Source organism: Caenorhabditis remanei, chromosome I (genome assembly GCF_010183535.1).
Source record: "Caenorhabditis remanei strain PX506 chromosome I, whole genome shotgun sequence".
Classification (NCBI taxonomy): Eukaryota; Metazoa; Nematoda; class Chromadorea; order Rhabditida; family Rhabditidae; genus Caenorhabditis; species Caenorhabditis remanei.
Window position 1 is genome coordinate 12,419,354 of NC_071328.1, and position 12,908 is coordinate 12,432,261.

Here is a 12,908-nt window from a genome sequence, read left to right on the forward strand (position 1 = left end):
AAGCTATTGAAAACAATAAAATTTAATAAAGATTTATTCTACTAAACATTTCTCGGAGAATTCTTATGGAGTATGGTTCGATCGGCGGCTCCTGTTGTTGCTCAATCGTCCGGAGGATCGCGACCTCCTGTCGACGACGACGACGACGACGACGACGATCCAACCAACGCATCTCAAGACGTTCTTCGACCTCCTCTTCCTGGAACAAATCTTCCTCCTCGTTCGTCCACCACGGAGCTTTCCTCTCCTCCACCACCACTTGCGCCACCGCCTCCATCAGCTGCTCCACCGCCTCCACTTCCGCCTCCATTGCCTCCATTTCCTCCCCCACCAGCTCCTCCACATCCATCATCTCGTCCTGCTCCTCCATCTCCAGCTCTTCTCTCACCACTAACTCCTCCGCCTCCACTCGCTCTACGAGCTCGTTCACAAGCTCGAAGACCTCTTTGGCCTTCTCATTCGCCTGACCCGCTGCCACCTCCGACTCTTTCTTGGTCCAGTCGTGCTTTCTGCAGCCGTGCCTCGCCATACTGCTGTAGTCTCTAAAATTGAATTATTTCAATTCAAATCAAGAATAGATTATACTTACTTTAACTGGTCGAAGCAGCCTGGCCACTCACAAACGAGCGACGGCCTGGGTCGGTGCACGTTCTTTACGTGGCGAGAGAGCTCTGAAAGTTGATAACTTTGTTCGCAGGCAGAATGTGATTTTCAATTCTTACCAGACGGTCTGCGAAAGAGCCGTTGACAATCTTCGCATGAAAACTTCCGGAATTCCGCCATTGTTAGTTGATTAGTTGATTGAGTTGAGTTAGTTGATTTGGGAATGAATCAATATTTTAGAAAAATTCTATGAAGAAATGAATACACGTATAATAGGCTAAGGGGTCAGGTTACGGTAGGCGAAAGTGAAAAACAAATATTTTTTGTTGAATTCCTTGCGAAGTTCACGGATTCTTTTTCACTTAAAAATTATTCCGTCTTGTCTCTCGAATTGTGTTGCGGGAAAGCAGACTAGAACAGGAAAAATGTAATAACTTCATGGAAAAATGTTAGTAATATACAGATGTCAGAGCTGTGCGGAAGTAAAATTTTTCAAAAGGGAAGAAAGAAGTTGGGTTCCGAACCCGGAAGTCGGAAGTTAGTTTTGAAAATGACAAATTTGAGGAAGTCATCCCTGAAAACCAATTTTGGCGTTGTTTTCATACAGAATTCCATCAAAAACCGCCAAAATTCCTTCGAAATTCCGTCGAAAATTACAAAATGTTTGGGGCGGGGCTAAGCTCCGCCCCCTTTTTCAAGGAAGCGGAGCCTAGTTAGCCCCGCCCCTTTTGTATTATTTTTACGCCTGAGAGGAAATGAGGACTGTTCGCGTTTCAGGTTTTTTTTGTTCGCATTCCCGGTGCAGGGTGCTGTGTGCATTAGAAGATAAAAAAAATATGGAGAAGAATGACACGTCTGACGGTTCTTCTCCACCATCTGACGACAACGACGACGACTGTTCCAGTGGACATTTTGGTTCACGGTCTCCTCGTATCATTGTTTCGTCATGCAGACGAGACGAAAATGTTGTTAAATTTTCATAAAACTCGGTAAAACTTGGAAAAAACAAAGAACTTCTTAACAACAACAACAACAACAACAGTCAAAAATAGGAAAAAAAAACAATAAAGAAAATTATTTGAAATTCGACATATTTTCTCCATTGCATGCTGGGCACAGTTGGTGACAGTGCTGCCAGAAGACCACACACTGAAATGATGAAAAATTAGGAAAATCGATTGATACCGGAAATAGTTACATTTGCGTGGAATCTTTTCTTGCACGACGGGCATCCAATGTTGTTAACGGTAGGCGATCTGATTTTAGTGGAACAAATGAGGCATTTAATAGGAATGTAAGATGTAGTTGGCGAATCTTCCTTCTGATTACTAGTTGACGTATCAGCGAATCCATTGAGTAGCTGTTGAATTACAGCATTTCCCAAGTCTTCAGCCTTCAACTTGAAAAGTTCCGCTTGAAGCATCTTGTTCTTCTCCTTCTCAAGGTTCAATCTTTCCTTCTCACGATTCAACTCTTCTTTCAGCCGGTTCATCTCATCTTCTCTCTTTTTCAGCTCTTTTTCCTTTTCGTTTCCTTTGATTTGAAGATTTTCCATTGAGTTCTGAATCCCTGACGTCTCCTTCTCGCACTTGTCACATTTCAATCCGGGAACTCGTGCACATCCTTTCTGATTGTGAATGAATCTTTTGAAATTCGGAACTCTATTGATGATACACAGCAGTTGACACTTCTCCACGGCATCAAACAAGTCACAAGTTCTCAGATATTTCTCCTTCTTGCATCTATCCACATGCTCATAAACCACTTCAGCATGCTCTTCGATCTCCGGAAAAGCTTCTTTGAGACCCAGATGATTCAGCTCATTCTTAAGATTCTGCAAAGTGAATCCATCAGGTTTCGCATTTCGAATCATTGTCGCTTGATCGTCCTCATCATGATCGGTAGCAATTACAATGAATTCTCTCAGTTGTTCGATCGCTTGAGTTTTGATGAAATATGGTTCGGTCTGGAAACAAAAAAAACTTGAACTATGAAAAAATTACAAATTTCTTACACAATTCGGCTTGAAAATCTTCTCCAATTCATGAAAACCGAGTGAGAACTTTCCAAAGCTCTTATCTTGAAACACTCGAACACCGATGATAAGGTCCTTCATCAAATCGAAGAACGCGTCGACGGCGAGAATGAAAAAGTCATGCTGATCTGTTGTTGAACCGATTCCTTTAACTGGAACCGCCCTATGTTTGGCTCGTCGGATTTGGTAGTGGAGTAACTGAAATAAATAAAATTAGTTTTATGATTGGAAGTAGAAGTGAACTGATTTGAGAGATTGTTGAATTATAAAAATTGGAAACAGACAAAAATAACCATACTTTTCAAGGCCCGTGAATTGGAAATTTTTTTGAATTTTTTAAACATTTTCAATCGAAAATGTGAACATTTCTGATGATTTTTCAGAATCTCAACTAATTCTGAATGATAGTCGAAAATTTGACTTTTTCGCGAAAAAAGTTCAGAGATTTTCAAAAGAATTTAAAAAATTGAAATATGAACTTTGGCGCCAAGTCCCTCGGGCCGGGTTTTGATAAGTATGAAAATAACAATTGTTTTGCAGAAAACGTTGAAGAGATAAGTTCACTTTTTTTACTTGCATTCGATATAGCCTATCACAAATCGGTAAATTTCGAACAATAACTGCTATTTTGGTTTTTCCAAGCTTTTACGATTTTCTAAGACTAGCTCTCAAACCAGTTCACTCCCATTTCAATAGTACTAAACCTCAATTTTCTCGTCTCCAAATCGCCGAAGCACATCATCCATGTTCATCGTGAAATGGGTATTCGGATCATCTTCAGAATCCAAACGGGTTCCCAACGAATTCGAAAGCTCTGCTTTCATCACGAATCTCTCACCATCTTCATCTTCAAACAACCTGACCACCTTCTCAGTTTCTCGAGGAAGAAATAGCTCTGGTCGCTTCTTCATCAAAGTTTTCAGAGACTTGATTGCTCTTTCAGCTTCGTTAAAAGCAAGAAACGCAAGATTAGGCAATAAAGAAGTTAATCGTCCGCCAGTTCTTTCAAAAAGAGTATGCATTCTAACATTTCTCATCAGATTCCACACATTTCGAGGGAGCAAAGATTTCAGTTTTCTCAGGCATTCGTCGAAATCCATATCAGAAAATTCTTCGACTCCTGCGATGATTTCTGCGTCATTCGGCTTACTCTTCGCCATCTCCACTCTCAATTCCTTCTCGATTTCATCGAAAAGTTTCGGATCGAATCGCATGAATTGCATTTTAATGTCAGTTTCCAGAGATTTCATGTAATACGCAACCATATGTGTAGCTTCGTCAGGACATCTCATATTGATGTGAAGCAGAATATTTTGAAGAATCGCAAAGATATCCGTATTGCAGATGTATTCTTGATTGTTGTTGAGACTTCGATAGATGATTGGATCCAACTGGAAATGGAAATAAGAATATTTTTGTTTCAAAATGTGTGAAAAATGAATTTTTGCACTTTAGGGACTAGAAATACCGAAACCTAAACATGCGGTATTCGGTAAACAACTACCGGTAAATGCAGTTTTCGGTAAATTACCGCTAATTTACGGTAAATTTTATCGGAAACCCCGGTTAATCTCTTTTATGATTCGAGCATGCAACCCTTTCAGCCAAAAAAACGCAAATAAGTAGTTATTTACAGGTAATTAACCGATAAACAACTATTCGAAACGATAATAAGTAAAAATTTACATTGCCCATAAATATTAAGCTATATCTACCGATAAATTTTCCGAATTCTTCCGAATACCTCACACTGGCTAGTACGTTCTAATAAATACCAAGTGAAAATTTCAATATTCCTACTGTCTACTTATTATATTTACCTGATACGGCTCGTTAGTTGCATTGAAGAAAATATGACTTCCAGTGAATTTTCCGTAGAATTCCAGGCTTTCTGCAAGCTCCGCTGCGGATCCATACATTCCTAAAACACACAAATTTCAGAAAAGTTTAGGATAAAGTACTTACGAAGTCGATGACCTGCGTATTTGATCAAATTCTGAGCAAGTAATTCCTCTTTTCCTTTAGAATTTCCATTCGGATAGTTTACAAAAAATCTGCAGTGATCGCGATACTGAAAAATTATTTTTGAAAAATAAAACAGCGAACATTGATGTTTCACCTTTTCAAGAAAATAAGTAGTTGATGTTCTATGAATATACAACGGAGTCAACGCTTTATCGGGAACTATCAGAAATTTCGACATTTTCTGACGAATTTTTCGCTGAAAAAAGCTACTTTAAAAGGGTAAAAAATCAGCTTTATCATGAAAAAAAACAACAATTTCTCGAAAATCTCCGCTCGCTCCGCATTTTGTCGTGAAGGTGTTTGCACACAATGCATCACTACTCACGACAATTACAGTAATCAGTGGATTTGATGAAAACAAAATGGCCGATTTTCGTTCCCCGATTTATTGTCGCGACAAAAATGTCGGAACTTTTTTTTCGATAATAATGGTGTGTCCAAAGTTGCTACAACGACAAATCTGCGGCGTCCAAAGTTGATTTGTTAGGTTTGTAGGTTTTGCAGGTTTTGCAGTTAAAAATTAATGGTGCGTCCAAAGTTGCTACAAAACAGCAAAAACGACAAATCTGCGGTGTCCAAAGTTGATTTGTAGATTTGCAGGTTTGCAGTTATGCGTTATTGCTCATCCTTAATTTTTCAACTGCGAAACCTGCAAAACCTACAAACCTAAAAATCAACTTTGGACGCCGCAGATTTGTCGTTGTAGCAACTTTGGACACACCATAAGGATGAGCAATAACGCATAACTGCAAACCTGCAAATCTACAAATCAACTTTGGACGCCGCAGATTTGTCGTTTTTGCTGTTTTGTAGCAACTTTGGACGTACCATAAATGATCCTAATTTTCAGTATCAGAATGTCGCCAACCACCCCCCATCGACCTAGACGTCATGTTCAAATGTCAGATTTCGGTTCCGGGAGACCAAGACTTCAATCGTCTCGAGCAAAGACACCACGTGAATACATCTCAGTGTCTTCGGATGAGGAGACAACGGAACCGCTACCGAAAAAGCATCGAGTCGGCTCTCCCGTCGTCGTTTGTCTGTCGGATTAAGATGTGGAATCGATTATTATTTTGGATGATTCTGATGTGGATTCCGATGCATCGATCATCTGTTTAGGCACAGATGACGGTTCAGATTCAGATGTGGAAGTCCGGCAGGTAATATGGAATATCGATTTGACATCGGATGACAAGCCGGAATTTGTTGATTTAGAAGGTAGATAAATGTATGTTTCTGTTATTCAATTCTAAGCTTATTTTTTCAGATTCTAATGACGACATTGAGGAGATACCGCCAGCACCGATTGAGAATTTAAAGAATTTAGAAGTGCCACCTGGAACACCGGAATCGGAATCGAGCAATAAGGAAAATTCTGAATGGGTTTCGGAGCAGGTCTCAGCAACTAGGAAGACTCCAAAATCTGGTCCTGCTCAAGGTGTCTATAGAAATCTCCGCGCTCGTCCATCCATCTCCATCTCTTCTGCAACAAAACCAAAAGTGCAATGTTCAAAACGTAAATCCAAAAGATTGTCACCACAAGCTCCGCCCCCTTCTGATTCTAGAGAGGGAGAAGATGACTACGCGATCGGTGAGGAGTACCAAGCCACAATTCAACCACTTCTGGATACGGATCCAAATGACGATTATGGAGATGACAATGAGTATGAAGAGGAGATATGGACACCAAAACGATTTGAGATTGAGGATTCTGAGAAGAGAAAAGAAATGGAAGACTCATTCAACGAGCAGATCAGAAGTGTCTACTGGCTGGCCATCTGGCGGCAATTCAAGGGACGAATTCTATTCGAGGATGGACTTCAGAATCTGAAAAAGCATGGATACGATTTTGTGGCGAGTCTGCAGACGATTGATCAGGTTCTGAAGAAACGACCGAATCTGATGAAGCATCCGTGTATGGGACAGGCGACACGGATGGCGAAGCATGGATTGAACGAGATGGTGACGATGAGAGAGCTTCAACAGACTTTGGTTAGTTTGGTTTTGTAGGGGGATTGGTCTTTTTCGAAATCTGAAAAAATACGGTCCTGGCCTAGGATCCGCCAATTCGGCCGTTGCGATTTGTCTGCACAAAAATGACTCTACTCGGTCACACTCGAAACAAGTGCTACAGTAGTATTTTGCGGTTCGTTTCTTGTTTCGACTGTGCCCGGGTGACGTCATTTTTGTACCATGGCCGAATTGGCGGATCCTAGGCCAAGACTGTCTTTTATTCAGATCTCGATAATTTGAAAAGGTTGGAACCTTTAAAAAAAAGTTGTACTCTAATGGTTTTCAGAAGGAAATGACAACATTTTGAGGGTATGTCACGCGATAACTGATTGTCTAATAATAAAAAATTTTGTCGGTGTTACAGATGATAAATAGAGCTTTATTTTTGTAGTCGACTATTTTTTTGTACGAGCACTTCTTGGAAAGTTATAGCTCATCAAAGTAACTTCTTCCTTGAATCGGTTATGAAGCTCTTATCTTTGGCGGACTGTAACTTTTCAGGAAGAGTTCGTACAAAAAAGTTGTCAAATACAAAAATGAAGCTTTTGTTTCTTCTATAACACCTAGAAAAATTGGTATTAAACGTTGATCCGAGGCACAATGACACACTCTCAAAGTATAAAACAATCAAATTTTAATTTCAGATTCCGATTCTTCAGACAATTCCAATAAACTTGTTTCATTGGAGCAATATAAAAAGGGGCGTAGGTGGAAGAGTTTCTCCACGCAGCCGTGTAGTCCTCTCGGACAAGATTTTTGCTCAATTCTTCATTTCTTTGTTTCCTGGCTTTTTTTCCAATAAGTTTTCGTGTTTTTTTTTTAATTTTGATCGAGAAAAAACGGAAAAACGAAAGGAAGAAAACGAGGAATTGAATGGTAATTTTGTCCGAGAGGACTACACGACCGCGTGGAAAAACTCTTCCACCAAGGCTCCTTTTAAGTCAGAATAAGCGTTTAGAGCGATTTTTAGCACATGCTTCATTTATAAAAGTTTTTGGAATTTTCTGAAGTGTCTTAATCTGAAATTGAAAAATATAAATTTTTCAGCTCCCCAACTTCCACCTCTCTGAAGTCCACCACTACCGATACCAGTTCGTCCGGTTCTTCATGTTCCAACACTACTGGGACCGCCCATGTCTCTGCAAGGACGCTCTCTGCAAGCCGATGGACTTCGAGCCGCGATTCGGATGCTCAAATTGTGCGAAAGATTGGAGACATTTCGAGAAAGGAGACCCGATGTGTCTGATCTGTCAGACGTATAAAAATCTGGCTGGAGAGATGAGACCTGTTAAGGATACGTACTTTACGAAGGAGGAAAAGGCGTTGATTGTAAGATGGAATGAGATGCAAATGGAGGCGGGGAAGGTTTTGAAGAGAGAAGAATTCGAGAAGTTGATTGAAGAGGAGAAGGTCAAAAGATGGATGAACCTGGAGATCACTGAAGAGGAGAAACTTATGATGAACTTTCAAGATCCCAAAAGTGCAGAACGGTATTCCAAAATAGCGGCGAAAGAAGAATACTTGGTGTCCAAGTTGAAGCCATTCGTGCTTCCGTTGTTTCCGGCGTGCAAGTGTGACGAGTCGGAGGAGAGAAAACGAATGATTGAGAAAGAGAATCTTATTGTTCCAAAGGTAACTTTTTTTATAATGAGAAGAAAAAAATTGGGTCCGGGACATTTCGCAAACAGACGTATTGTCGTAACAAAAAAGTTCCGACATTTTTTACCGACGCGTGTTTGCGGACTTAGTGCAAAATTTAATAATTTTGCACTAAGTCCGCAAACACGCGTCGGTAAAAAAAGTCGGAACTTTTTTATTTCGATAATATCGCAAGCATGCGCTCCACAACCTCAAATTTTTCGTTTTTAGTAAAAAAAAACTTTTTTTTGTGATTCTGTTAAAGGGGAACACAAGACATTTTGCCCGAAAAACAAAGCATGTTTTTTTTTTTGAAAAAGTTTAAAACTGTTTTTTGCGTAGAAGTAGCCGTACAAACAAAGTTAAAAGGTTCAGAAAATGACAAAAAAAAACAGTTTTAAACTTTTCAAAAAAACGTTTTGTTTTGTTTTTTGGACAAAATTTCTAGTGGTCCCCTTTATGATCAGCCTCAAATTTCCCTTTTTTCAGGGATAACTTGATTTTTTTTCAGATAATAAGTTGTTTGAGAAGTTGATAATATCATTTTTGTAATTTTGATAAAGGGGACCACCATAAATTTTGTCAAAAGAAAACAACAAAAAATTTTTTGTTGAAAAGTCTGAAAATTGTTTTATAGTAGAAGTAGCAGTACAAAGTTCTTTTTAACTTCTCAAACTATTAATTATCTGAAAAAAAAGTTATCTCTGAATAACTAAAATATTGAGGCTGCGAAACGTCCCGGGGCCAAAAAATTCACCTCAAAAAAATATTTCCCTTCATTTTTCCAGATCCAGAATCCTGTGTATGTATTCAAATTCGAGAAGAAGTTCAACCCGTGGGTCGACGAGGAGATGTATAAGAAGCGACGAAAGACAACAAACCGAAGGAATCGTAGAAAGTGACTTTACTGAACTATGAACGATTTTATTATCCCTTTTTTCTGTATTTTAGCTTTAAGAGTTGATTTTCTGAATTAAAAGTTTTGAAACTTTTTTCTGTTGAAAACCCCTGATTGTGAATACGTAAAGATCTAAACAAGTAGATTGGTTGATGAGAACAGAAGTAGAAATACAGAAAAGAAAATAAGTGTTGTAAAGGGAAGAAGAAGCTGAGAAAAGTATTCTTCCGTGTTACTACAAGATGGCAGACTTTTCAAAAATCGGGCCGGCCCGAGCCGTGTTTTTCTTGGCCCGGCCCGGCCCGGATTCAAAAATGGGTACTTATTTTTTACTAATTTTTTTTTGAAATTTTTCGAAAAAATAGAGTAAAAATGCTTAAATTATCATACATATTCAAATTTTTATTCGAAGACTACTTTTTTCAAAAAATTTCCTATTTAAAAACCTCAAAATGTTTTGAAAAAATGTTTCAAAACGGGTCGAGCGGGCCGAGATTTTTCCTGATTTCGGCCCGTCCCGTGACAAGTCTGGAAAAAATAACTGAAAAATGGAAAAAATAACTGAAAAATAGGTTTGCGCACCAAAGTTTTTGGAAATTACCATAAAAAACTGTTAAAGATTAATTAAAGAACAACAAAAAATAATAATGCGCTTGAACTACTGTGAAAAAAATAAAGTTTCGACAAGGATTTTCGAAAATATTTTTGCGGGCTGAAAGACGCAAGCGCATAAAGTTGTGGGCGGAGCTTAAACTGCAAGAGGCGCGGTTCTTAATATGGAAAAAACAACTGGAATTAGAACCGCGCCGCTTATTTAAGCTTACAGTTTAAGCTCCGCCCACAACTTTATGCGCTTGCGTGTTCCAGCCCGTGAATTTTTTTTTGAAAATCCTTGTAGAAACTGTATTTTTTTCACAGAAGGTCTTCATTGCATGATTTTCACTGTTTGTGGGTTTTGAGCCATTAAAATGCACACAAAAAGTATGAAATATCAATAAAATGAGTTAAAAACGGTGAAACGCCCCTTCCCAGTTGCAAAACTTCTCAACGTATTGAGCTTGTTCTGTTATCAAGTTCAACTAAACGGGAAAACATAACCTTCGAAAGTTGCAATAAAATCTTCTTCTCCTGAACGCAACTTTCGTATAAAACTACCGGAAAAACATGAAAACGTCCAAAATGATGCGCAAACTTTCTCTGTTTTTCCTAGTTTCACTGGTTGCCGTGAATGCTTTGGATTTCGGATCAGACTCTAGCAGTTGTGAGGATGATGATAATGGTCACGGAGGAGGGCATGGACACGGAGTAAGTTTCGAACACCAAAGTTTGAATTAAGTATTTTAAAACATTCAGGGAGGTAACAACGGATGTCCGAGAGGATGGAGAAGATTCAGAAGAAATTCCGGTGGATGGTGTATGAAGGTTAGTGGATGGGAACTTTGAGAAGGCGCAACGGGATCACTGGTGACTGAATCTCAACGAGTTTTAGTGTTTTTTGTATTTCAAGACCAAAGCTTCAAGTTTATAATTCACAACTTTGTGATAACTCCGCCCATTTTTGAGATATGCGTATTTAATAGGTACCCTTTAAAACCTCTTTCTAGTGAAAAATTGACCAACTTTGACACTTTGTAAGTTTATCATTTTAGTAAAAATTGAAAATGTTTAAAGTTTTCCTTGTAGATCAAAACCAGAGCTTCAATTTTGTAATCGACAACTTTTTGATAGCTCCGCCCACTTCCGAGATATGCGCCTTTAAAGATGGTAGCTATCCGACGCGAGAGAGGAGGAGGGGAGAAGGCACAGAGAAGCTAGAGCGTCTGACTCATCTGCGTCTCTCCTCTGTAGCGAAAATTTGAAAATTAAATGAACTGCTTCCAAAAAGACCAAGAGACGCAGATAAGTCAGACACTCTAGTTTCTCTGTGCTCTCTTCCTCTTCTCCATCTTTCTCTCCTCTGTTTCTTGTCTTTGATCGTCAATATCTCAAAATCTAGAATAGCTATCAAAAAGCTCTTCACTATAAAAGTGATCAGAATGAAATTCTGCAAATTTTGTTAGTTGATAACTTTTTAGTAGCTATTGACGTCACAGAGATATAGACAGAGACTACTTCACGCTCACCTTCGCATCTTGTTACTTGTTTTAGAGGTCTCAAAACTCTAATCCTAGAAAATTTGTGAACTACATAAATAAAGCTCTTCTTATTGAGGCCACATAAACTCAAAAGAACTATGTTCTGTCAAAGTATGCCGCTTCTCTTAAATTTTACTTTTTTATAAAAAAAATTCAAGGTCTTTTCCGGATCCAACATTGAATACGATGCAGCTTCAACAGCATGTTCCAACAACAATGCAGTTTTATCCGGTATCCAAAACTCAGAAGAGAAGAATTACATCTCCCGAAGTGCCAGTTCTCATCTCTCTTCCTCAACTGGCTCCCTCTGGATTGGAGCAAAGAGAACTGCAGCGTGTGCTCGAAGCAAATTGACAGCTACTTGCTCCAAGACCGTAAGAACCTTCAGTTGAGTTTCTTGTAAAAAATAAAAATTTCCAGACCTCGTTCTCGTGGACAGATGGTTCCACAACTGGGACCGATGGGTTCTCGTGGTTGGATGGAAGTCAGCCGGATAATGCTCTGGGGTTTGGGTTTCAGAAAAAGTTTTGATATTAGGGAAAGAGTTTTTCAGAGGAAACCAAAATTGTATTGTATTCTTCTTCGCGAGATCCAACACAGTCATTGCGAGAGTCAATTGGTTCCCTGGGGCATTGGATGATGTGAAGTGAGTGTATAGAGTTATAGAGCTATGGGTCATACAAGAAACAAAAAATATTGCGGCTTCTAAAGCGCGTTTTTCTGAAATCAAAGCGGACAAAAATTCTTAATATCCCTTCTTTTTACAGCTGCGACGCGGCTCAATTCAACTCAATCCCTCAAAGAAAAATTCAAGGATACGTTTGTGGAAAGGATGCATCTTCCTAAATCTGTGTTCTATTGTTCTAGAATGAAAATTGAAGTTACAATTTTAGATAGAATTGACTTAAATTTTTTTAAACGAATATTTTCAAAACTGAACTACACTATACATGACAAATCGTGTCGAGACCCAAACTTCTGAATTTCAGAGATTACGGTAGCTGAGAAACATATGTACATCTGATTTTCAAAATGTCTTTCTTCTTTTTTAAATTCCATTTTCCAATTCCTTTCTTCTTTTCTACACTTTCTAAGGCGTGTCCTTGTGTTTACTGAGAAATGACTAACGGAAAACTCTGTGTCTCGCAATCTCTCTATCGAAAGACGCTTTTTCGTCAGTCTTACCTCTTAGTTGTCCTACCGGAATGGACAACGTAAAACATTGTATATAAATTGATTTTTATTAAATACTAGTATTTATTTTTTTATCTTATTCGACTGCCTTAAGGAAATGACCAGTCCCTATATTTTTGATTTTTATTGAATTTTCGGTGTATTATAAAGGTATGCTTAAAAATTGTCATTTGTAACCCAAAAAATCTTTGTTTTTCAGTTTAATATCGATGACTTGACCAGATTCATCAAGAATCCTGGTATGAGAGCTGTGGCAAAATTGCTGTTAAACTCCCTCGTAAGTATTTCAAATGTATTTTCTTTGAAAAACAAAACAAAATTTCAGTGGGGTAAATTTTCCCAAAGAGTGGACAGGATACAGACC

At 38.6% G+C, this 12,908-nt stretch overlaps 3 protein-coding genes across 3 annotated transcripts; 2 read left to right on the plus strand and 1 right to left on the minus strand.

The window, feature by feature from the left end:
• Positions 1-1,677: 1,677 nt before the first annotated feature.
• Positions 1,678-4,841, minus strand: GCK72_002793 (uncharacterized protein; the record flags this gene model as incomplete). Its single annotated transcript, XM_053723609.1, has 7 exons — positions 1,678-1,752; positions 1,802-2,569; positions 2,618-2,836; positions 3,343-4,029; positions 4,459-4,559; positions 4,604-4,709; positions 4,758-4,841. The coding sequence occupies 7 exons, from the start codon at positions 4,839-4,841 to the stop codon at positions 1,678-1,680; spliced, it is 2,040 nt and encodes a 679-aa protein (XP_053592254.1).
• A 679-nt stretch (positions 4,842-5,520) lies between these two features.
• Positions 5,521-9,219, plus strand: GCK72_002794 (uncharacterized protein; the record flags this gene model as incomplete). Its single annotated transcript, XM_053723610.1, has 5 exons — positions 5,521-5,704; positions 5,786-5,884; positions 5,934-6,658; positions 7,727-8,311; positions 9,106-9,219. 5 exons carry the CDS (start codon positions 5,521-5,523, stop codon positions 9,217-9,219), a joined length of 1,707 nt encoding a protein of 568 aa, XP_053592255.1.
• Positions 9,220-10,394: 1,175 nt separating this feature from the next.
• On the plus strand, positions 10,395-12,196 carry GCK72_002795 (uncharacterized protein; the record flags this gene model as incomplete). The annotated part of the gene is made up of 6 exons (XM_003099654.2): positions 10,395-10,520; positions 10,569-10,637; positions 11,509-11,724; positions 11,771-11,856; positions 11,904-11,996; positions 12,118-12,196. The coding sequence occupies 6 exons, from the start codon at positions 10,395-10,397 to the stop codon at positions 12,194-12,196; spliced, it is 669 nt and encodes a 222-aa protein (XP_003099702.2).
• Positions 12,197-12,908: the final 712 nt, after the last annotated feature.